Source organism: Lissotriton vulgaris, chromosome 2_2 (genome assembly GCF_964263255.1).
Source record: "Lissotriton vulgaris chromosome 2_2, aLisVul1.2, whole genome shotgun sequence".
Lineage (NCBI taxonomy): Eukaryota > Metazoa > Chordata > Amphibia > Caudata > Salamandridae > Lissotriton > Lissotriton vulgaris.
Genome location: NC_141688.1, coordinates 322727874 through 322754578, shown reverse-complemented (window position 1 = coordinate 322754578; position 26705 = coordinate 322727874). Strand labels below are relative to the sequence as shown.

The following is a 26705-nucleotide window of genomic DNA, read 5'->3' as shown; positions in this document are numbered from 1 at the left end:
CTGTGACAGGAAATCCTTTGTCCAGGCCTCCTCTGCTGAGTTTCGGTCAGCAGCAGGAGGTCAGACATGTGTCTGTGGCAAAAGCATCCATTTTGTGGATCTGAGGCTCTTTTAAAAATCAACCGCGTTTTAGCAAAAGTAACATGTCGTCCCCTCTAGAGGGGTGGAATGCTACCCCCGTCGCCAGGACTGGCGAGGGGGTAGTATTCCAAATCGTATGACACCTTACACGACATGTTTTGATTAAGCCAAACCAACGTTGACATATAACCGCGAGGATTATAATGCACTTAATAGTATATGGTTTGGCATTATCCCGGAACAGCTAAGGGAATTGGTCCCGACAGCTGCAGACAGGCTCAGCTCATGCTAGAGCACCATCTCACATTAAACCACGCACTCTGCCTTCAGGATTGTTAAGGCCTGCCATAGGAGTGGCTCACAGGTTTATATGTGTCCAGATAGGTTTAGATATAGGCATACTATATCTAAGCAAGGGGTGATTACAACACCTAGCCCCAGCTGAGTGATCAGCCAGTTGTGTCAATTTTAGATAGCCAGCCAGGGGTGGCAAAAGATATGCTGCAGCCCCTGGTAGGCCTTGGATGCACCTATGCCCTGGGCACCTATAGTGCTATGTACAGGGGCTGATAAGGTGACCCAAGCCAATCTAGTTATGCACCTAGGGTACATGGAATCCATTTTACAGAGAGAGCAGATAGCCTGGGGCCCTGATTAGCAGGGAACCAGGCCAACTAAGTCGAAAACCAGCTAAACACAAGGCAAAAAATCTGGGGTAACCATAGTCAGGTAGCCACCTTCCTACATAACCCCCCCCCCAAACGAAAGGAGATAAGGCTATCCTTGGCCAGGTAAGCCTTTATTGCCTGAGTGGCCATATAAGGAAGTACCTGCACTAGCATGGGTACCCCCTGTCTCATGGTCCACTAAGCAGTCCCTCACCCTAGGGGTATTAGAGGGTCTCCACCATAGGGAATCACTACCTTGGGTGTGTTTATGCAAAGTTAAAGGCTGATTTGGATATGGAGTATTGAAGTGAGGCTCCACTATTTTTGGGCTCAACTTCCTCCAATTATCTTCCACCATGTGTGCCTTTCTTTCTTCAACTGAGTTGCACTGAGCTCTCAGGGTCAACCTCTGGCTACCTAAAGCTGGAGGCTGGGTCCCTCTGTTTGGCTTGCTGGAGGGACAGTTCAGGTTTGGGCCCTTTGGGTCCCAGGTTTGGCTGTGCCCAACAGAATCCATCTGTGGGAGGTCCCTAACTGTTTTTAAGGGGGCTCCCTCAGGAGTTTTTAAAGTTTTCACCTTACTAGGCCTACTAGTTTTGGTGCCCCTAATCTGTTGATGGGGGTGCTTTATTTGACAGGGGGCCCTCTGGGTCTCACTGTCCTTCTTGCCCTCTGCAGCCCTGGGCTGACTAAGGCAAGGTAGAGAGGGGCAGGTTACCTGCTCCAGACTGGATCCCACCTGAGAAGGGTCCACTGCCATCAGAGGCTCTGTCAGGCCAGGCCTAACAACCTCTGGGACAGTTCCTTCATCAGGGGTAAGATCAGTTCCCTGAGGAGGCTGATCCTGTCCTAATGTCTGGTGAGGGGGAGATTGCTCTTCCTCCTCCATGCTCTCAGTTTGGGTGGAGTGATCCATCATTTCAGGCTTCACAACACACATATCTGTTTGAGTTTGGGCTGTGGCCATCACAGCCCCACCAACCTTTTCAGGAGGAGACTCAGTTTGGGTTTCTGCTGTTATCATACCAGCTTTGCTATTCTGTTTTGGAAGAGCTTCTGTTAAAGATGGGGCAGAGAGTTGCTCAGCCCTACCAACCTTTTCAGGAAGGACATCTTGAATTGGGGCTATAGCCAGTACAGCCCCACTAACCTTTCCATTGGAATTTACCATTCTAGAATGGATTTCCTGTTCAACCTCAGCCCAGGCTGAGATTTCCAAATCATTACCCAGTAGACAGTCTACAGGCAAGTTTGGTGACACTGCCACTCTCTTTGGGCCAGTGACACCTCCCCAGCTGAGACTTACTACTGCCATGGGATGATTTGTTTGGATGCCATCAATGTTTGTTACCTGGTATCTGGCACCAGGTAAAAGTTGCTTAGAGGGGACTATACAGTCAGCCACCATGGTGATGCTAGCCCCTGTGTCTCTGAAAGCTTCAACTTTCAAACCATTGATGATGGGTTCTTGTCTATATTTGCTCAAGGTATTTGGGCAAACAGAGAAGTTGGCAAACCCCATGCCAGTCTCATACACAAGATCATTTGGGGATGGGGACCTGGATAGGCCAGGGTCCTCCTGGGCTCCAAAAGTAAACCCACCCAGATTCCTGGGTGTGCTCCCACTTCCTGGGGTATTACTGCTGACAGTAACAGGAGGTGTTGGAGCTGGCTTTGGAGGTATGTTTTCTTTATTGCCATTCTTGGGACAACAGCTGTCTGTTTTGTAATGCCCAACCTGTTTACAGGCATGACAATAAGGCTTTTTCTCAGTTGATGAAGTGTCTTGGGACCCACCCCCCTTCTTGGAGTTTTGGGGCCCTGGGGAAGTGTTTTCTTTACTTTTATCCCCACCCTTATCTTGAGGCTTGGTAGACTCCTTCTTCTGGTTATTGTCCTGATTCTTAGGCCTAATCCTGGTTCTGACCCACTTATCTGCCCTCTTTCCCAATTCTTGGGGAGAGGTCAAATCTGAGTCCACCAGGTGCTGGTGTAAGAGCTGGTTCTGACAATTACTTAGGATCTGCTCCCTCATAATCAAATTATACAATCCTGTGAAGTCATGTACTTTGCTGCCATTTAGCCAACCCTCCAGAGCCTTAGTTGCACAATCAACAAAATCAGTCCAGTCCTGAGTCTGTGTCTTCTGGGTATCTCTGAACTTTAACCTGTACTGTTCAGTGGTTAAGCCAAACCCATCTATTAGAACACTCTTCAGAACTTTGTAATTGCTGGCATCCTCATGTCTGACAGTGAGGAGCCTATCTCTCCCTTTCTCTGAAAAGGAGTACCATAAGATTGCTGCCCACTGTTCCTCAGGAACCTGCTGTACCATGCAGGCTCTCTCCAGAGCAGTCATCCATTTGTGGATGTCATCCCCTTCCTGATAGGGGGGCACAATCTTTGTCAGGTTTCTACTATCATAGGACCTGGGTTTCTCTTTAGGAATTTTGCTGCCACCAGTGGCATCTAAGCCACTTAATTTCTGTTCCCTAGCCAAGGTAAGTTTAGCTTGAGCCAAGGTAAGTTTAGCTTGAGCCAGAGCTACCTCCTCCCTCTCTATCTGGAGTTGGACAGCCCTCATTCTGGCCCTATGCTCTTTTCTCTGGGAGGGAGTCATCCCTCTCTGAGATTCTCTTGAGGCACTAGAAAGATGAGAGTCCCCTGATGGAGATCTCACCCTCCTGTTACCTGGGAGAATTTGGTTATGAGATCTGGAGTGGTGCTGGCCCTCTCCATTCTCATGTAGGTCCAAGTTGGCCTGGTTAAGCCTGGCAACCTGTACCTGGTTTCCCCTCTGATCCTGATCTTCAGGCTCTTCTAAATCAGAGCCTTCCTCTTCCTCTTCTTCCTCCTCCTCTACTTCATCTTCAGGAAGATCCTCATTCTCAGGGGAGTGTATCCCTTCACCTGATTCTAAGGGAGCCTGACTCACCTTAGCTAGGTCATCCTTTTCTAGGAGAGCTACTAGGGAAGGAATGGTAGGGCCTCTGCCCTTTTTTAGCCCCCTGGCTGTGCACAAGGCACTCAGGTCTTTGTGGCTAAGGTTGTCATATCTGGATGTTGTCCCTATAGGATCAACTATTACAGGAGCAGAGCCTGAGGCTCTACCTGTATCAGACATGACTGCTAGTGAGGTGTAAGTGATGCACTTACCTACACTAAGTGTTTTCCTACTGTACCTTGCTAGTGAGTTGTAGTCAGGGTGTGCTAATCCCTTTAATCTACAACTACTAAGTTCAGTAGAACTTAATATGCTAAGCTTTTGATTTATATGTACCTAGAGGTACTTGATGTGATCTTTCAATTTGATAAAGATTGCAATGGTAAAACAAACAGCAAGCTCAAATCCGCACCGCTGCACACCAATGTGAGAAGTTGGCCTGATATGTAGTGTTTCCAATTCTGGAACCACTTGGTATCAGTCCAAACAAACCCCAAAGATGTCAGGTTGTAAGTCAACCTTGTAGACAAGCTATCCTAATGGTAGCATGGACTAAGCAGCCTTAAAGGCTTAACTTAAGAGGTCGTGTTAAGCGAGCTGTTTTACCACATACACTCCTGTAATCAAATGAAAGGACACCACACAAGTATATATTGTAAAAATATATGTATTTATTTCTAAATTACTCCCCAGTACTCTTTATGAGGAAAGGGGCACAAGCGTTAAATCAAAAGCACAGTAAAACATATAAAGTTGCACAATTATGGATGAGGGCGGGTGGCCACTCAGACCATATACTAAAAAAGTGGTATAAGTAACACTTATCGAACAATGGTTAGGCCTAGGGCCTAGAGATTCGCTGGGAGCAGTCAGGACTAGCAATGCTGAAGTCGGGAGTAGCCCACAGGAGACGGGTGCAGCACGGAAAGTGCGGCGCGCACCAATGCAATGTCAATGGTGCGTAAAAGTTAGATAAAGTGAATTAAAAGATACTTCCGCTGAACCTAGAAACACAAAACTTTAGACACAGACCCTAGAGGTGTGTACCAGTGTGGGAACACCGGCGTTGCAATGTTACCTCACCCACAGGCCGTGGGTGCACAGGGTCGAAGTGGCGTCGGGTTCTGACACGCAGGTTCTTGGTGCTTGAAGCTGTTGCAGCTGCAGGCGATGTGAAGCAGAAGTGTCCGGTGCGATCCAAGGGTGGATCTGAAGTGGTGAAGACCTGAATGCAGAGGGGACAGTGTTCAAAGTCACTGACCAGTGACCACCGTGGAACCAGATCGGAACCAGGCAAAGTCGGGTGCAAACAGGTGATCAGGGGTTGCTTCTCTCTGCAGCCACGTGGACACGAAGAGGTCAAGGACGTCCAGGAGTCGATCACGAGCTGTCCCTTGAAGGCTCTAGCTGATGGCGGTGTCGGCAACTCGATTGAAGCAAACAAGCCTTGGCTAATGCAAGCCACGAGGAAAGTGAAAAAGGCTTATTACTTGGACCAGCAAGGTCAGAGCGGGTACTCCTTTCTACAGGAGCGAGGGAAGGTCTGCAGCAACCAGACCCACAGTGTAAATCGTAGGTTTCGTTGCCAAGATGGCCGCTGACCACGTGACAAGCGGCCGGGATGGCGAGTCAAGTGGCAAAAAGCAAAAGGGCCCCACGTAGATCGTGGAGATGCTGGAGGGCTGGTCTTTGGTGCAAATATTGCTCGGTTGTGGGGCTTCTCAAACCCCAAAGCACAGAGTCGAGGGTGCCTCGGGTGCTGCGCAGTCAGCGTCTCAGGGGTCTTTCAAGATGGCCGCTCCCACGTCTCTCGGTGCCTCCACGGGTCCCTTCTTTGCAGGGACTGTGGATCGGGCTGGGAGAGGTCTGGGAAGCTGGGTCTTGTCAGGCTCTGCACTCGGACTCCGGCGGGAGGCGGCGGCAAAGCAGACGTCGAGGTGCTGGGTGATGCCTGTGTTCACAGAGTGGCCCCTCCTAGGCCACAAGGGAGATGCTCTTCAGTCTTCTGTCATCAGAATGTCGAAGTCCAGTCGTCTTCTTAGTTTAAAGTTGATTTCAGGATGATCTGAGTTGCATTGGCACTGCTCCCCCTCTTATTCCAATCTGAGGGGTGGATCTCCTGCTAGGTCCCTCCCCTATGGGTGGGACCAGGAAGGGGGGTGGTTACACCCCCTTTCCTTTGTCCAGGTCTCACTGGAGCTGGGGCTGGGCTGCCCCAGAACCGGTTTGACCGGATTATGCAAGGGGAAGCCTTGTGCTCCCCAGGCACTGTCTGGTTTCATTCAAACCTCCCTGCTACAATCCACTATCTCCTGTCTGGGGTGGTGTCACACCTCCCTGTGACAGGAAATCCTTTGTCCAGGCCTCCTCTGCTGAGTTTCGGTCAGCAGCAGGAGGTCAGACATGTGTCTGTGGCAGAAGCATCCATTTTGTGGATCTGAGGCTCTTTTAAAAATCAACCGCGTTTTAGCAAAAGTAACATGTCGTCCCCTCTAGAGGGGTGGAATGCTACCCCCGTCGCCAGGACTGGCGAGGGGGTAGTATTCCAAATTGTATGACACCTTACACGACATGTTTTGATAAAGCCAAACCAATGTTGACATATAACCGCGAGGATTATAATGCACTTAATAGTATATGGTTTGGCATTATCCCGGAACAGCTAAGGGAATTGGTCCCGACAGCTGCAGACAGGCTCAGCTCATGCTAGAGCACCATCTCACATTAAACCACGCACTCTGCCTTCAGGATTGTTAAGGCCTGCCATAGGAGTGGCTCACAGGTTTATATGTGTCCAGATAGGTTTAGATATAGGCATACTATATCTAAGCAAGGGGTGATTACAACACCTTGCCCCAGCTGAGTGATCATCCAGTTGTGTCAATTTTAGATAGCCAGCCAGGGGTGGCAAAAGATATGCTGCAGCCCCTGGTAGGCCTTGGATGCACCTATGCCCTGGGCACCTATAGTGCTCTGTACAGGGGCTGATAAGGTGACCCAAGCCAATCTAGTTATGCACCTAGGGTACATGGAATCCATTTTACAGAGAGAGCAGGTAGCCTGGGGCCCTGATTAGCAGGGAACCAGGCCAACTAAGTCGAAAACCAGCTAAACACAAGGCAAAAAATCTGGGGTAACCATAGTCAGGTAGCCACCTTCCTACATAGAGATACACAACAGAGCCACGTGCCAACACCCTGGGATTCAGACACACAGCAGGGCCCTCTGTCTGCCAGGACAGTGAGCTAGAGATACACAACAGAGCCCTGTGTCAACACCCGGGGAAGACACACAGCAGGGTACTGTACCGACACTTTGGGGGCACAGACACACAACAGAGAGACAGTAAGAACACCCTGGGGTTCAGACACACAGCAGGGCCCTTGTTAGACGGACCGGGAGGGTCGGCCGAGGTTACGGGGAGAGGTCTCCAGGGAGAGCCGTCTCCCACGACTGTACAGATAAGTAACTTCCCCCCCACAGACGGACACCACACAAGATTGAAGGTTAACGAGACTTTATATGCAATTCTTAGGTTACGTCGATATGATACAAGGAGGTCTGGACTCAGGGGTCCCCTCGGTTCTGATCTCTGGTTGAGGAAAAGGGTAGCGGGACAGTCTTAGTTACCAATGAGTTCAATAGCTCTCAATCCTCGAGCTCGGCGGGTTTGCTGATCGGGCCGTGGAGGAGCCAAGCAGGTCCCGAGATGGATGAAGGATGGTCGACGGGCCGTGGAGAAGCCAAGCAGGTCCCGATGCAGATGACGGTTACAACGGTCCGCGGCCTCGCCAGCAGATCCGGACGACGATGAAGGATGAAGGTTACGACGGCTGTGGCAGCGCCAACAGGCAGGATGATGGTGCACAGGACAGAGCTACGGCAGCGCCAGTAGTCCGTCCAGGATGAGTTCTTCTTTCGTCTCTCGACTCCAAGATACAACTGCCTTCCTGCTCTGGAGCTGCCCCAGTTATAGGGCTGGCGTGCTTTGATGTCCGGACCCTCGCACTTGGAGGTCGGGAGGTCCGGGATGAGGGAGTCCAGACACCCAGCAGGGGGGTGGAGCCAGCGCCCGGGGAGGCGATGGGCGAGCGGCACTGGCCGGGGGAGAACCATCGACACCTCTTCCTCCCATTGACTGGCCAAGTAGCTCGCTCACCTCCTGGGTGGAGGGTGGTGCCGGAATGTCTGAGGCCGGGCTAGGCCCAGGGTTGAGGTCGATCGGGGGCCAGGCTGCCTCGTGGCGAAGTGTCCAAGATGGCGGCCCCGGCTGGCGCATGGGTCGGCAGTGGATCGGACCCACGAGGTTATCATGCTCGAGGACAGGTGTCCCTGAGGGGACGTAGGACGTGCAATGGTGGTGTGTGGTGCTTGCGTGACTGGCTCGGGCCTGGTCGAGCCGGGGGAGAGCGGCCCGTCATGTGGCCTGTCCAACATGCGTCCCCCCCAGCTGAAGGCGGGGAGAGTTACCCATCCTCTTGGGGACTCTCTTCGTCGAGGCGGAAAAACCGGGACAGGCCATCCGCGTTGGCGTGGTCGGACCCAGGCCGGTGTTCAACGGTAAAGTCCATACCTTGCAAGGAGATGGACCAGCGTAGCAGCTTTGGGTTTTCCCCCCGCATATGCATCAACCACTGCAGGGGTCGGTGGTCAGTCTGCACCCGAAAGTGGGTGCCAAAAAGGTAGGGTCGGAGCTTCTTGAGGGCCCATACCACAGCGAAGGCTTCCCTCTCTATGGTGCTCCAGCGTTGTTCCCGTGGCAGGAGTCTCCGGCTGATGAAGGCCACCGGTTGATCAAGGCCTTCGGTGTTCACCTGGGACAGGACCGCCCCAATGCCCTGGTCGGAGGCGTCCGTCTGGACGACGAACTCTCGGCTGTAGTCTGGGGCCTGGAGCACAGGAGCGGAACACATGGCGGCCTTTAGCTGTTCGAATGCCGCTTGACACTCTGGGGTCCAGTTCACCTTCTTGGGCTGATTTTTTGACGTGAGTTCGGTGAGAGGCCCCACGATGGTACCATAGTCTTTCACGAACCTTCGGTAGTAGCCCGTGAGGCCCAGGAAGGCTCGTACTTCAGTTTGAGTGATAGGGGGTTGCCAGTTCTGGATGGCGGCAATTTTCAGTTGTAGAGGGGCCACTAGACCGCTTCCCACCTGGTGTCCGAGGTAGGTCACCGACCCTTGTCCAATTTGACATTTGCTGGCCTTGATCGTGAGGCCAGCTCGCTGAAGGGCTTGCAACACTGCTTGGAGGTGGTGGAGGTGCTCGGTCCAATGGTGGCTGTACACAGCGATGTCGTCCAGGTAGGCGGCGCTGAACTCTTCGAGCCCCGCCAGGACCTGATTGACGAGCCGTTGGAAAGTCGCTGGGGCATTTTTCATGCCGAAGGGCATGACCGTGAAATGATAGTGGCCATCGGGGGTGGAGAAGGCAGAACGTTCTTGTTCTCGGGGTGTGAGGCCGATCTGCCAATAGCCCGCCGTTAGGTCGAAGATGCTGAGGTAGCGGGCAGCGCCCATTCGGTCGACCAGTTCATCTGCCCGGGGGATGGGGTGTGCGTCCGTTCTGGTGACTTCATTCAGGCCCCGGTAGTCGACACAGAACCGGAGTTCGGGTGTGGTTCCGGGGGCGGCTGCTTTGGGGACCAGTACGACCGGGCTGGCCCATGGACTGTCGGAGGGCTCGATGACCCCGAGCGTGAGCATCTTGGCTACTTCCGCCTGGATGCAGGCCCGTACCCGATCAGGTACGCGGTAGGCCTGGTGGCGGATAGGAGGGCTGTCTCCGGTGTCCACATCGTGCACACACCAGGAAGTGACACCTGGGGTGAGGGAGAACAGGCTGGCAAATCGTGATAGGAGGGCTTGGCACTCTTGGCGTTGTTCCTGGGTGAGGGTCTCCGAGAGTCGGACCCCATCCACGGAGCCGTCTTGCTCCTGGGTCCGCAAGAGGTCAGGGAGAGGCTCGGAGTCGTCCTCAACCCCGTTGTCTGTGGCCATCAAGAGGCTGAGTTCTGTTCGTGCAAAGTGGGGTTTCAGTCTGTTGGTGTGGAGGACTCGGAGCGGATTCCGGGCGGACTCCATATCGATCAGATAGGTGGCAGGACCCTTGCGCTCGATTACCTTGAAGGGTCCCGTCCATTTGTCTTGGAGAGCGCACGGTTCTGTGGGGGACATTACCCAGACCTGTTGCCCCGGCTCGAATTCAATAGATGAGGCGTTCTGGTCATACCATTTCTTCATGTCCTCTTGACTGGCCTCTAGGTTGGCTTTTGCTAGGTCTCTGAACCGCTGAGACTGGTTGCGGAGGGTGAGGAGGTACCGGAAGACATCTGGAGGACTCTTGGCCGGAGGCATCTCCCAGCCTTCTTTGATCAGGCTGAGTGGCCCCCGTACTGGGTGCCCATAGAGCAGCTCGAATGGGCTGAAGCCTAGGGACTTCTGTGGGACCTCCCGGTAGGCGAAGAGGAGGCACGGCAGCAGCACGTCCCACTGGCGACGGAGGGGTTCTTCCAATCCCCCGATCATCCCTTTTAGTGTGCGATTGAACCGCTCAACAAGTCCGTTTCCTTGGGGGTGATAGGGGGTCGTGAAGCGGTAGGTGACCCCACACTGTTGCCAGAGGGACTTCATATATTTGGAAATAAAGTTCGTGCCTCTGTCACTGACGACTTCTCGGGGGAACCCCACACGGGAGAAGATCCCCATCAGGGCCCTGCCGACCACTGGGGCTGTCACGGTCCGGAGAGGAATAGCCTCAGGGTAGCGGGTGGCGTGGTCCACTAGTACTAGGATGAAACGATGGCCTTGTCTTGTACGCGGGTCTAGGGGTCCCACAATGTCTATTCCGACCCTCTCAAATGGGGTCGTGACTACGGGAAAGGGTTGCAGGGGGGCCTTTAACTTGCGGCCGCTCTTCCCACTAGCTTGGCACGTGGGGCAAGATCGGCAATGCTGGTGCACATCGTTTCTCATTTTTGGCCAGAAGAAGTGGGTCACTAGGCGGCTGTAGGTTTTATCTTGTCCCAGGTGCCCTGCCAGGGGGACATCGTGGGCCAGATTTAGCAGGAAGTCTCTGAAGCGGAGGGGCACCACTAGTACTCGGTTGGCCCCCAGCTCGGCGATTCGTTGCTCGCTGTACAATAGGTCATTGTCCCAGTAGACCCAATGAGTTCCGGAGGTATCCCCTGCGCTTTGGGCGAGCGCTTGTTGTCGGAGTCCCTCAAGGGAGGGACAGGTCTTCTGCTCCTGACGAAATTGTTCTTGTGTGGGTCCCCCTTCTTGAGCCCACTGGTCAAGATTAGCAAGGTCGGAAGGTTGAGCAGGTTCGAGGGGGATGTCCTGGTCGGGGGTCTCGGCGGGGGCGACCGGAGGCGGAGGCGCCGGCCATTCTGGTTCTTCCGGGTGATGGTTGGCACGGGCGGCCATGGACCGGGTGGTGACACACGCCCAGTCTGGGACGCCCAACATCCCCAAGTGTTCTTTTCGCTCCACGGCTGCCCACGGGGAGCTTTCCAGGTCATTTCCGAGGAGGCAGTCCACGGGGGCGTCGTCTCGGACCGTTACTTTCAACATGCCGGAGACCCCTCCCCACTCAAAGGGGACGCAGGCCATCCGACACAGACTCTCCGAGTTGTCGGCTGATCGCACAGGGCAGAGAATGTTCGGTAGATATTGTTCTGGGGTCACCAGGTGGCAGCGGACGGCTGTCACACTAGCCCCGGTGTCTCGAAGGGCTTCGGCCCGCTGTCCATTGATGCTCACCCATTGGCTGTACTTCTGGGTGTTAGCGGGTAGGGGGACCCGCGGGACCATGTCTCTTCCCCCTAAGCACGCGAGAGTCATGGCGGCTGGCTCCCACTCTTGATACTCTTGCTCGTCTGTTTCTTGTTCCTCGGAGATCTGTTCTTCCCCTAGTGCCGCGGCGGCCACCTGGCGGGGTCTTGGACTCTGATACTGCGGGCAGCTTGGGTCGTTTGCATAGTGGCCGACTCGTTGGCATCGGTGACATGTAACATTGGCTCTGTATCCCGGTCGCGCCGGGGTGCTGCCCCGGTTGGCCGGGGGGGTGGTGCTGGTAGTGGGGGCGGCCGGAGTGTTGTCTCTTCCTCGTCCTTGGCCCCCTCCTCCTCCTCTGGGTCGGTGGTGACCATTGTTGTTCCTGTTCTGCTCGTAGGACCCATTCCGGCCCACTCGGGTGATCTCCCACCGGTCAGCTTCAGCTGCGAGCTGCCGGGGATCGGTTAGCTTGCTGTCGAGGAGGTGTTGGCGTAGTTCAATGAAGCAATTGTTGGACAGATGCTCCCATACCATCAGATTGAACAACTGCTCGTAGGTCGTGACGTTGTTCCCTCTGATCCAGCCTTCGAAGGCTCGGCTAAAGTACGTTACATAGTCCACCCAAGTTGTACCTGGAATGCGTGTGCAGTCTCGGAACCTCTGACGGTACATCTCGGGCGTGAGGCCATAGCGAGTGAGGAGGGCCGCTTTCATATGGTCGTAGGAGGTCATCTGGTGGTCTGGGAGCTGTAACAGAGTATCGCGGCCCTCATTGAGGAATTTGCCCCATAGGCCGGCTCCCCAGTCGGCTCTATCGATCCGGTGCGCAGTCATCGCGATTTCATATGCCTTAAACCATTGCTGGATGTCGTCTTCTCGAAAATATTCTCGGACCACATCCTTGGGGATGTGCACTTTTTTGTCCGTGGTCCCTGGGGTGGACGGTCTGTCGGGCACCCCTAATTCTTTATTCTGTTTGCGCAGGTTGATCTCGGCTAGGTTCCGCTCGTGCTCGTACGTTAGTCTTTTTTCCTCGAGCTCCCTTTGCCTCTGTTTCTCCTCTCTTTCTTCTCGGAGGCGAAGGTGCTCTAAGTTTATTTTTTTCTCGGCCAATTTGAGTTCTACGTCCATCTTGAGTCGGGCCATTTCGAGTTCGTGTAGTCGGGCTTTTTCTCTTTCTTGGATCTCGTCTTGCGAGAGACCCGTTCTTTGCTCTTCAGGGGCCGTGTTGGTCTTTTTCGCGGTGCTTTGCTCAGGGGCTTCGACATCCCCGGTTTCTGCCCAAGATTCTAGGGCATGCTTAAAATCGTCCTTGGTGCTTAGTCCGGTGGTAGCGATACCTAGTTCGATGCAGAACTGCTTTAGTTCACGATGGCTGTATTCCTCTAGTTTTTCCATTTGGAACTTCTCAGTTGCTCCGCTCTCTTTAGTCGACATTGTTGTTCGTTGTGGGGTGAGCTACTCTCTGTACGTTATGCGGTGATTCGGATCGCGCCGCTGGCCACCAATGTTAGACGGACCGGGAGGGTCGGCCGAGGTTACGGGGAGAGGTCTCCAGGGAGAGCCGTCTCCCACGACTGTACAGATAAGTAACTTCCCCCCCACAGACGGACACCACACAAGATTGAAGGTTAACGAGACTTTATATGCAATTCTTAGGTTACGTCGATATGATACAAGGAGGTCTGGACTCAGGGGTCCCCTCGGTTCTGATCTCTGGTTGAGGAAAAGGGTAGCGGGACAGTCTTAGTTACCAATGAGTTCAATAGCTCTCAATCCTCGAGCTCGGCGGGTTTGCTGATCGGGCCGTGGAGGAGCCAAGCAGGTCCCGAGATGGATGAAGGATGGTCGACGGGCCGTGGAGAAGCCAAGCAGGTCCCGATGCAGATGACGGTTACAACGGTCCGCGGCCTCGCCAGCAGATCCGGACGACGATGAAGGATGAAGGTTACGACGGCTGTGGCAGCGCCAACAGGCAGGATGATGGTGCACAGGACAGAGCTACGGCAGCGCCAGTAGTCCGTCCAGGATGAGTTCTTCTTTCGTCTCTCGACTCCAAGATACAACTGCCTTCCTGCTCTGGAGCTGCCCCAGTTATAGGGCTGGCGTGCTTTGGTGTCCGGACCCTCGCACTTGGAGGTCGGGAGGTCCGGGATGAGGGAGTCCAGACACCCAGCAGGGGGGTGGAGCCAGCGCCCGGGGAGGCGATGGGCGAGCGGCACTGGCCGGGGGAGAACCATCGACACCTCTTCCTCCCATTGACTGGCCAAGTAGCTCGCTCACCTCCTGGGTGGAGGGTGGTGCCGGAATGTCTGAGGCCGGGCTAGGCCCAGGGTTGAGGTCGATCGGGGGCCAGGCTGCCTCGTGGCGAAGTGTCCAAGATGGCGGCCCCGGCTGGCGCATGGGTCGGCAGTGGATCGGACCCACGAGGTTATCATGCTCGAGGACAGGTGTCCCTGAGGGGACGTAGGACGTGCAATGGTGGTGTGTGGTGCTTGCGTGACTGGCTCGGGCCTGGTCGAGCCGGGGGAGAGCGGCCCGTCATGTGGCCTGTCCAACAGCCCTCCACCAGCACTCTGGCATACACACGCACCACAAGAGGGCGTGGTCGAAAAACACAAACTGCGCACTGCTGGGCAGGCATACAGCTCGGTGCCAATACTTCTTACTACACAGAACAAGAGGGCGTGGGGGGCCCTGGAACCCCGAGATTCTGGGAAGGTAACGCAGAAAACAAGGAAAGTTATGCTCAAGGGGGACAATTAGAACATGACTTATGGTGGGTTGTAAAGTTTGTCAGGCAAACACTACAGGTTTAATCTAAATGTTTGGAATCCGCTCTGGGGTCGGGCAGGGGTGCGACTGGCACCTGCTCTGTTTACACCCACATGGAGGGCATGGGGAGACCTCAAAGTGCTCACCCAGGATGAGCCCAGGCTGGGAAGGATGAATCCCTGATCCTGTTCACTGGCAGTGGGGCAGCACTGTCCCTGCGCCGCCTGCAGGGGGCTCCACACTCTTCGGTAGACCCAGGAAGGTAACAACAAGTGAGCAGACAACTTTTCATGGTCATGAAATCCAGCGCCAACTAAACCAACCTTCAGGGTTCATGGCACCCAAACGGGACCGCGGATTTGGAAAAGGTCTGCAGCTAAGTGTGAAAACAACAATAAATAAACCAGGCGAGTGACCAATGAACAACAGAGAGAACCCACATAAAAGGGACCGATCACCTAATTGATAGAAAGATTCTTTAATATTTATTGATCAAAAGCTTATTTTATAAATGGATTCTCAGTTGAATTTCGTACACATTACTGTTAATCTATCAAGGAGTAATCGATTATTTACAAAGCAGCATCTTAAAAACTCCTAAAAAACATAAGAGACATAGACAAGAAAACGAGGGAGGCCAGGCCGCACCGCCTTTTGTATCGCTTTGTTCTGACGTGGGATCTGGCAGTCACTGACGAGGCTGACGAGTAGTGATCAGTGCCATGGTTTAGGAATGTGGGGGCGCGGCCCCCTCGGGCCTCATAATTCAACTCACATGGAGAGGAGAGTTGAGAGTGGAGCGATGCGGTCACCTTCGGGCGGGCGCAATATGCGCTCAGAAGCATGAATGCATAACATCATGTTAATGATGGCAGAGTCATCTCTCAGAGACTGAGGTACAGTCCCCAGCGCCGGCAGCAGCGCAGAGCGACGGAAGCTGAGCGCCCCCTACAAGGGCCCAAGCTCTGCCCCGGTGGGACGGGACCCGCAGCCCCAGTTTGCCCGTACCCACTGGACAGGGTCTGGCACCGAGTTCCTCATTTTGGGGTATGTGCTCCCCACCACCCCCTCACCCAAGGGAAGCTCCCTCGCCCTTGAGGACGGGGACTGCGACCCTTCACCTGGGGCAGTGTGAAGACCGCCCACTCCCCTGCTTTGGGCAATCCCCTCTGCCCATCAAAGAGCACATGACAAACTTACACACTTAAGGGTTTACCGACTCTTCTCTGATCTCTTACCGCACTGGGACACAGTGGAAACGTACTCCTACCAAAGGCAGAAGTAAAACTGTTTCCGGGGTGTAGAAAAAAGGGGTTGTAAGGAAAGTGAACTTGCAAACGCTCAGCAGATTCTTAAGTGACAGACACAAGCACAGCTGCTGACGCGAAAAGGCAGTCCCGGAGGAGGGCGGTTTCCAGGCCACTCCTGTACATACTTGTGAAGGCATGAGAGATGTAAATCCGCAATACATGGCAACCAAAGGGTCAGTGCTGTGGGGGTTGGGCCTACATGGTTCCATGACCTTTAGCACCAGCTTGACCTTCGAGCTGCAAAAGGACACTCACCTGGCTCTGCGACCTTGAGCTCCACCTTGACCTTCTCGATACAAAGTGACACTCTTCGACTCTGTGATCTTGACCTTCTTGATACAAGTCCACACTCACCTGGCTATGTGACCTTTAGCTCCATTTTGACCTTCTCGATACAAAGTGACACTCTTCGACTCTGTGATCTTGGACCTTCTCAATACAAGGTGACACTCACCTGGCTACGTGACCTTGAACTCCATCTTGACCTTCTCTTCACAAGGTGACAACCACCGGGTTCCGTGATCTTGGACCTTCTCAATACAATGTCACACTCACCTTGTTGCAAGACCATGAGCTGCATCTTGACCTACTCGATACAAGGTCACCTTCACCTGGCTCTGTGACCTTGAGCTCCATCTTGACCTTCGCGATACTAGGTGACACAGACCTGGCTGCGCTACCTTGAGCTCGATCTTGACCTTCTCAATACAATATCTTACTCACCTGTCTCTTCGATCTTGGACCCTCTCGATACAAGTTGAGACTCACCTGGCTCCGCGACCTTGAGCTCGATCTTGGACCTTCGATACAATTTGAGACTCACCTGGCTCCGCGACCTTGAGCTCGATCTTGGACCCTCTCGATACAAGTTGAGACTCACCTAGCTCCGCGACTTTGAGCTCGATCTTGACTTCCTCGATACAAGGTCACACTCACCTGGCTCCGTGACCTTGAGCTCCATCTTGACCTTCTCAATACAATATCCTACTCACCTGTCTCTTCGATCTTGGACCCTCTCGATACAAGTTGAGACTCACCTAGCTCCGCGACTTTGAGCTCGATCTTGACTTCCTCGATGCAAGGTCACACTGTATGTAATGTAATGTATTGGAATTTATATAGCGCACTTCTTACCCGTAGGGTCCCAAGGCGCTTCGACCGCTGCGAAACCCTTCCTGGCTTCCCTGAGAGATGGTCCCTTAATGGGTATCTCCAGGGTGAGACCAGGCATCCCCGGCGGTCTGGTGGGGCCGTTAGTGAAGATGAGGCAAGCTAATGCCCAGAGTTGCCGAGTGTGATCGCTGATCAGAGTGGGCACCGAGGCGAGAGAATTATCGAGTCCGCTGACCCTGGTCCAGAAACCTGCCGTGCCGGGAATCGAACCCTGGTCCCGGCCGTCCTCTGCTCTCGGGTCTGCCGCCTCTAACCAGTGAGCCACACACTCACCTGGCTCCGTGACCTTGAGCTCCATCTTGACCTTCTCATTACAATATCCTACTTACCTGTCTCTTCGATCTTGGACCCTCTTGATACAAGTTGAGACTCACCTGTGTCCGCGACCTTGAGCTCGATCTTGGACCTTCTCGATACAATTTGAGACTCACCTGGCTCCGCGACTTTGAGCTCGATCTTGACTTCCTCGATACAAGGTCACACTCACCTGGCTCCGTGACCTTGAGCTCCATCTTGACCTTGGAGCTCCCAGCGATGGCCGAGTACACCACGTCGTCTTCCTTCACCACGTTGCTGATGGTCAGAGAGTGCTTGGTGCCCTCAGATTGGATGAGGTACTTGTCGCCTGATGCCAGGTCCTTGCCATCCTTCTGCCACTTCACCTTCACACCAGCCTTCTCCGTCTCAGCCTCGAACACCGCTGAGCCGCCCACCGCCACCTCCACCGACTTGGGCTTCTTACTGAAGGATGAAGCTGCAGAGGTGGGTGAGGAGGAGGAGAGAGTGGAGGAAGGAAAGGGGAAGAGAGAGGGGGAGAAGGGAAGAGAGGAAGAGGGAAGGGAGAAGAAAGAGTGGAGGAGGGAAGAGAGAGGGAGAGAGGGAGAGAGAGAGTGGAGGAAGGATAGGGAGAAGAGAGAGGGGAGAAGGGAAGAGAGGAAGAGGGAAGGAAGGGAAGGAGGAAGAGAGGGGTAAGAAAAAAGAAAAGAAAAAAGGAGAGGGAATAGATAGCAAGGAAAGAGAGGTGCAAAGAGGGGACAAGGGAGAGAAGAGAGTGAGAAGAGAGAGATATATATATATATAGAGAGAGAGCAAGAGAGAGAGAGTGGAGGAAGAGGAGATAGGGAGGGAGAGAGAGTGGAGGAAGGGAAGCAGGAAAGTGGAAGAAGGGAAGAGAGAAAGCGGAGGAAGGAAAGGGAGAAGAAAGGGGTAAGAACACAAAATAAAATAAACAAGCATTTGCAATGCAATAGGTCTCGGGTTAATTAAGTTTGAGCTATTGGCATTGCTAAATATTGCAACACCAACTGTAATATTCCATGCAGCACAAGAGCAGTGATGAATGTGTGAACAGGTAGCCGTGTTTGCCCGTGCATGTGTGTGTGTGACACATTGTGCACGGATCCATGTGTGCGCGTTTGGATGTGTGTGTTGGCTTGAGAGCGTGTATGCCTCGTGTGTGCATGGATCCACGTGGCATATCTAAACAAACTTTTACGTGTTTCTGTGTGGCATTGAGTGTGCGTTTTTATGTAGCCGAATGGAACCATGTGCAATTGTGTGGGCTGCGTGAGTGCCTATATATGTGTGTATGCATCTGTGGGCTTATATTTGTGCTTCCTTGTGTACTTGCATGGCAATATAGAAATGTGTTATTGTCTAGGTGCTTGCATGTGTGTGTGGTCTTATATGTGCCCTGGTGTATTTACATGTCTGTGCTTTTATGTGCGTGTGTTTCGATGTGCGTGCTTATATGTGCCCTGGTGTATTTGTGTGCATGTATGTGCTTGTGCTTCGATGTGTGCGTGCTTATATGTGCCCTGGTGTATTTGCGTGTCTGTGCTTTTATGTGCGTGTGTTTCGATGTGCGTGCTTATATGCGCACTGGTGTATTTGTGTACATGTATGTGCACACAAATACACCAGTGCTTTTATGTGCGTGTGTTTCGATGTGTGTGCTTATATGTGCCCTGGTGTATTTGTGTGCATGTATGTGCTTGTGCTTCGATGTGTGCGTGCTTATATGTGCCCTGGTGTATTTGCGTGTCTGTGCTTTTATGTGCTTGTGTTTCGATGTGTGCATGTGTCTTCATGCTTATATGTGCCCTGGTGTATTTGCGTGTCTGTGCTTTTATGTGCTTGTGTTTCGATGTGTGCATGTGTGTTCATGCTTATATGTGCCCTGGTGTTTTTGCGTGTCTGTGCTTTTATGTGCTTGTGGTTCGATGTGTGCATGTGTGTTCATGTTTATATGTGCCCTGGTGTATTTGCGTGTCTGTGCTTTTATGTGCTTGTGTTTCGATGTGTGCATGTGTGTTCATGCTTATATGTGCCCTGGTGTATTTGCGTATCTGTGCTTTTATGTGCTTGTGTTTCGATGTGTGCATGTGTGTTCATGCTTATATGTGCCCTGGTGTATTTGCGTGTCTGTGTCTCTACTGGCCAGCCAAAGTGAGAACTCAAAGCACACACTCATTGCTCAACGCACACGGACCCGACTGTCACCCTTCACCGAGGCAGAGGGGCTGCCACTTACAATCCCTACCCGGCCTGCTAAGGCAAGGGCTGCAGGAAGCAAACCCTGCATGTTGCAGTATTTGTAGGTGGCACGCTGGGCATTCCATCTTAGCGCAGCCCGAGATTTCTCTCATTCACCCTGCCAGGGTGAATGAATAGATGGATCATTGGCAGGCTTTAGCCCGCACCACATAGTAAGACTTTCTAGTTTATGATTTAAAACCCCAACCAGCGTCATCAAAACTCCTGTTGGTGCCTTAACGATGTTGAATACTTCACAGGCAGAATCCTCTTACTACCACACATCTTCTTTACCGACAAAGTTTAAATATGACAAAAATATCCAGGTCGATGGAATGAGTTTAATATATACATATTCGAGCTGGTCTCCCTCCGAGGAAGGTGTCCTGTCTGGAGCCTGCTGAGCAGTGTTTGGCGGGCGCGGCTCGCCGTCCTCCTGCACCTAGGGCTGAAGGCGAGGTGTGAAAGGAGGCCTTACAGAAGCGACCCAGGACCCGCAGACCATGATCCGGGCCGGGGCCAGCCCGGTTTACACTAGGGATGCGAGGTGGGTTAGCAGCAGAGCTTCGCACACAGCACCGCAACCAGGTCACTGCGGTCCCGCCGTATATACACACTTTGTAAACGTGCGCCTCCTGTTGAGGTAGGTTTATTTACACCAAGGCGGGATATGAAGTTTTTAAATTTAAAAGTGCTCGCATTTACATTGCGCGAACCGGACCTGATGGCATTAAAGCGTTTTCTCAGTTTTCTTAGTGCCTGCCTGTTTTTCAGCGCCGCGCGCCTCTCTGCAGACTCCCCCTGCATTCCAGAGAGGCGCGCGGTGCGATCCCGTCAGCCCTGGAGTTCTGTGGAGACAAGACCTGGCCGCGCGCACAACGTTATCCTAAGGGGAAACGCTGCGTGCGGCCAGGTCTTGTCTCACTTCGGTGTTCTCAGACTGCTGAGACGCCGACAATAGTTCTCTGGCGAGAACGCGCTTTTAGCGCGTTACTAGCTGAGACCTAAAAAGGAGAGGGAATAGATAGCAAGAAAAGAGAGGTGCAAAAAGGGGGCAAGGGAAAGGAGAGAGTGAGGAGAGAGAGAGAGAGAGAGAGAGGAGGAAGGGAAGAGGCAGAGAGAGTGGAAGAAGGGAAGAGAGAGGAGTAAGGGAAGAGAGAGAGGAAGAAGGGAAAAGAGAGGGTGGAGGAAGAGAAAAGAGTGAGGTGGGTAAGGGAAAGGAAGAAGACAGAAAGAGTGGATAGCGGAGCAGGAGAGTTGTGGGATAGTGGGTGGGGAGAATTGAGGAAGAATGTAGAAAGAAGATGAGAAGGGAGGAAGGAAAGTGAGAAGAGAGGGGAACAAAAAGAAAAGAAAAAGATAAAGAGAGAGGGAATAGTTCACTCGGAAGGAGAGGTGAGAAGAGGGGGCAAGGGAGAGCAGATAGTGAGGGGAGGGATATTAGAGAGAGAGTGGCGGAAGGGAAGAGAGAAGCAGAGAAGGAGGGTGGGAGGGGTCAGAGTCCAAGGCAGAAAGAGAGGGAATAGGAGGCAGAGAGAGGGGAAATGCAGAAGAGGAGGGAACAGCGAGGGAGTAGTGATGAAATGACAAAGATTAGAGAAGGCAGAAAAAGAGGTGAGGCAAAGAAGAACAGGAGGGGAAGAGAAGGAGGAAAAATACAAGGAATAGAGGGTGGAAGGAAAGGTAGAAGAGGAGGGAGGAGGAGAGAGGAGCGGGAGTTATATGCTGCTGTCTGCAGGATCCTTCCTGTAACAAGCATTTACAATGCAATGGTCTCGGCATCATTAAAGGTGGAGCTATTGGCATTGCTCATGACATTTCTTTTTTTTCTTTAAATCATAAATAGATGGCATTGTCATTTACATTGCCAATACACAGCACTCTGCACTCAACAGCACACACCACTCTGCACCTGCACTCACTGCTCTGCACACTCATTCTGCACTCACTACTCTGCATTCCGCACTCACTACTCACTGCTCTGCACTCACTGCTCTGCACTCACTGCTCTGCACTCACTGCTCTGCACTCACTACTCACTACTCTGCACTCACTGCTCTGCACTCACTGCTCTGCACTCACTACTCACTACTCTGCACTCACTGCTCTGCACTCACTGCTCTGCACTCACTGCTCTGCACTCACTGCTCTGCACTCACTACTCACTGCTCTGCACTCACTGCTCTGCACTCACTGCTCTGCACTCACTACTCACTGCTCTGCACTCACTACTCACTACTCTGCACTCACTACTCACTACTCTGCACTCACTACTCACTACTCTGCACTCACTACTCACTACTCTGCACTCACTACTCTGCACTCACTACTCACTACTCTGCACTCACTACTCTGCACTCACTACTCTGCACTCACTACTCTGCACTCACTACTCTGCACTCACTACTCTGCAATCTGCACTCACTACTCTGCAATCTGCACTCACTACTCTGCACTCACTACTCTGCACTCACTACTCTGCACTCACTACTCACTACTCTGCACTCACTACTCACTACTCTGAACTCACTACTCACTACTCTGCACTCACTACTCACTACTCTGCACTCACTACTCTGCACTCACTACTCTGCACTCACTACTCACTACTCTGCACTCACTACTCACTACTCTGCACTCACTACTCACTACTCTGCACTCACTACTCTGCACTCACTACTCTGCACTCACTACTCTGCACTCACTACTCTGCACTCACTACTCACTACTCTGCACTCACTACTCTGCACTTGCTACTCTGCACTCACTACTCTGCACTCACTACTCTGCACTCACTACTCTGCACTCACTACTCACTACTCTGCACTCACTACTCACTACTCTGCACTCACTACTCACTACTCTGCACTCACTACTCTGCACTTGCTACTCTGCACTCACTACTCTGCACTCACTACTCTGCACTCACTACTCTGCACTCACTACTCTGCACTCACTACTCTGCACTCACTACTCACTACTCTGCACTCACTACTCTGCACTCACTACTCTGCACTCACTACTCTGCACTCACTACTCTGCACTCACTACTCTGCACTCACTACTCTGCAATCTGCACTCACTACTCTGCACTCACTACTCTGCAATCTGCACTCACTACTCACTACTCTACACTCACTACTCACTACTCTGCACTCTACACTCACTACTCACTACTCTGCACTCTGCACTCACTACTCACTACTCTGCACTCACTACTCTGCACTCTGCACTCACTACTCACTACTCTGCACTCACTACTCTGCAATCTGCACTCACTACTCTGCACTCACTACTCACTACTCTGCACTCACTACTCACTACTCTGCACTCACTACTCACTACTCTGCACTCACTACTCTGCACTCACTACTCTGCACTCACTACTCTGCACTCACTACTCACTACTCTGCACTCACTACTCACTACTCTGCACTCACTACTCTGCACTCACTACTCTTCACTCACTACTCACTACTCTGCACTCACTACTCACTACTCACTACTCTGCACTCACTACTCACTACTCTGCACTCACTACTCACTACTCTGCACTCACTACTCACTACTCTGCGCTCACTACTCACTACTCTGCACTCACTACTCACTACTCTGCACTCACTACTCTGCACTCACTACTCTGCACTCACTACTCTGCACTCACTACTCTGCAATCTGCACTCACTACTCACTACTCTGCACTCACTACTCTGCACTCACTACTCTGCAATCTGCACTCACTACTCTGCACTCACTACTCACTACTCTGCACTCACTACTCACTACTCTGCACTCACTACTCTGCACTCACTACTCTGCACTCACTACTCTGCACTCACTACTCACTACTCTGCACTCACTACTCTGCACTCACTACTCACTACTCTGCACTCACTACTCACTACTCTGCACTCACTACTCACTACTCTGCACTCACTACTCCCTACTCTGCACTCACTACTCCCTACTCTGCACTCACTACTCTGCACTCACTACTCTGCACTCACTACTCTGCACTCACTACTCTGCACTCACTACTCACTACTCTGCACTCACTACTCACTACTCACTACTCTGCACTCACTACTCACTACTCTGCACTCACTACTCTGCACTCACTACTCTGCACTCACTACTCTGCACTCACTACTCTGCACTCACTACTCACTACTCTGCACTCACTACTCACTACTCTGCACTCACTACTCACTACTCTGCACTCACTACTCACTACTCTGCACTCACTACTCTGCACTCACTACTCTGCACTCACTACTCACTACTCTGCACTCACTACTCTGCACTCACTACTCACTACTCTGCACTCACTACTCACTACTCTGCACTCACTACTCACTACTCTGCACTCACTACTCTGCAATCTGCACTTACTACTCACTACTCTACACTCACTACTCACTACTCTGCACTCTACACTCACTACTCACTACTCTGCACTCACTACTCACTACTCTGCACTCACTACTCTGCACTCTGCACTCACTCCTCACTACTCTGCACTCACTACTCTGCAATCTGCACTCACTACTCTGCACTCACTACTCACTACTCTGCACTCACTACTCACTACTCTGCACTCACTACTCTGCACTCACTACTCTGCACTCACTACTCTGCACTCACTACTCACTACTGTGCACTCACTACTCACTACTCTGCACTCACTACTCTGCACTCACTACTCTGCACTCACTACTCACTACTCTGCACTCACTACTATGCACTCACTACTCACTACTCTGCACTCACTACTCACTACTCACTACTCTGCACTCACTACTCACTACTCTGCACTCACTACTCACTACTCTGCACTCACTACTCACTACTCACTACTCTGCACTCACTACTCACTACTCTGCACTCACTACTCACTACTCTGCACTCACTACTCACTACTCTGCACTCACTACTCTGCAATTTGCACTCACTACTCTGCAACCACTACTCACTACTCACTACTCTGCACTCACTACTCCCTACTCTGCACTCACTACTCCCTACTCTGCACTCACTACTCCCTACTCTGCACTCACTACTCTGCACTCACTACTCTGCACTCACTACTCTGCACTCACTACTCTGCACTCACTACTCTGCACTCACTACTCACTACTCTGCACTCACTACTCACTACTCACTACTCTGCACTCACTACTCACTACTCTGCACTCACTACTCTGCACTCACTTCCCTGCACTCACTACTCTGCACTCACTACTCTGCACTCACTACTCACTACTCTGCACTCACTACTCACTACTCTGCACTCACTACTCACTACTCTGCACTCACTACTCATTACTCACTACTCTGCACTCACTACTCTGCACTCACTACTCACTACTCTGCACTCACTACTCTGCACTCACTACTCACTACTCTGCACTCACTACTCACTACTCTGCACTCACTACTCACTACTCTGCACTCACTACTCACTACTCTGCACTCACTACTCACTACTCACTACTCTGCACTCACTACTCTGCACTCACTACTCACTACTCTGCACTCACCACTCACTACTCTGCACTCACTACTCTCTACTCTGCACTCACTACTCACTACTCTGCACTCACTACCTACTACTCACTACTCTGCACTCACTACTCACTACTCTGCACTCACTACTCTGCACTCACTACTCACTACTCTGCACTCACTACTCACTACTCACTACTCTGCACTCACTACTCACTACTCTGCACTCACTACTCTGCACTCACTACTCTGCACTCACTACTCTGCACTCACTACTCTGCACTCACTACTCACTACTCTGCACTCACTACTCACTACTCTGAACTCACTACTCACTACTCTGCACTCACTACTCACTACTCTGCACTCACTACTCACTACTCTGCACTCACTACTCACTACTCTGCACTCACTACTCTGCACTCACTACTCTGCACACACTACTCACTACTCTGCACTCACTACTCACTACTCTGCACTCTACACTCACTACTCACTACTCTGCACTCTGCACTCACTACTCACTACTCTGCACTCACTACTCACTACTCAGCACTCACTACTCTGCACTCACTACTCACTACTCTGCACTCACTAATCTGCACTCACTACTCACTACTCTGCACTCACTACTCTGCACTCACTACTCACTACTCTGCACTCACTACTCACTACTCTGCACTCACTACTCACTACTCTGCACTCACTACTCACTACTCTGCACTCACTACTCACTACTCTGCACTCACTACTCACTACTCTGCACTCACTACTCTGCAATTTGCACTCACTACTCTGCAACCACTACTCACTACTCACTACTCTGCACTCACTACTCACTACTCTGCACTCACTACTCTGCACTCACTACTCTGCACTCACTACTCTGCACTCACTACTCACTACTCTGCACTCACTACTCTGCACTCACTACTCTGCACTCACTACTCACTACTCTGCACTCACTACTCTGCACTCACTACTCTGCACTCACTACTCACTACTCTGCACTCACTACTCACTACTCTGCACTCTACACTCACTACTCACTACTCTGCACTCTGCACTCACTACTCACTACTCTGCACTCACTACTCACTACTCTGCACTCACTACTCTGCACTCACTACTCACTACTCTGCACTCACTACTCTGCACTCACTACTCACTACTCTGCACTCACTACTCTGCACTCACTACTCTGCAATTTGCACTCACTACTCTGCAACCACTACTCACTACTCTGCACTCACTACTCTGCACTCACTACTCTGCACTCACTACTCTGCACTCACTACTCACTACTCTGCACTCACTACTCTGCACTCACTACTCTGCAATGTGCACCCACTACTCACTACTCTGCACTCACTACTCTGCACTCATTACTCTGCACTCACTACTCACTACTCTGCACTCACTACTCACTACTCTGCACTCACTACTCTACACTCACTACTCTGCACTCACTACTCTGCACTCACTACTCACTACTCTGCACTCACTACTCACTACTCTGCACTCACTACTCTGAACTCACTACTCACTACTCTGCACTCACTACTCACTACTCTGCACTCACTACTCACTACTCTGCACTCACTACTCTGCACTCAATACTCTGCACTCACTACTCTGCACTCACTACTCACTACTCTGCACTCACTACTCACTACTCTGCACTCACTACTCACTACTCTGCACTCACTACTCACTACTCTGCACTCACTATGCTGCACTCACTACTCACTACTCTGCACTCACTACTCTGCACTCACTACTCTGCACTCACTACTCACTACTCTGCACTCACTCACTACTCTGCACTCACTACTCACTACTCTGCACTCACTACTCTGCACTCACTACTCACTACTCTGCACTCACTACTCACTACTCTGCACTCACTACTCACTACTCTGCACTCACTACTCAC

The 26705-nt window shown here is 52.1% G+C and overlaps 1 protein-coding gene across 1 annotated transcript in view; it reads right to left on the bottom strand.

Annotated features, from left to right (window-relative positions):
- MYBPC3 (myosin binding protein C3) overlaps nt 1-26705 on the bottom strand; it is a 412405-nt gene that overhangs the window by 324214 nt on the left and 61486 nt on the right. The window contains exon 2 of the mRNA XM_086959710.1: nt 17217-17483. Within this exon, the coding sequence (XP_086815836.1) occupies nt 17217-17483 (267 nt within the window). The remainder of the gene's footprint in view (nt 1-17216; nt 17484-26705) is intronic.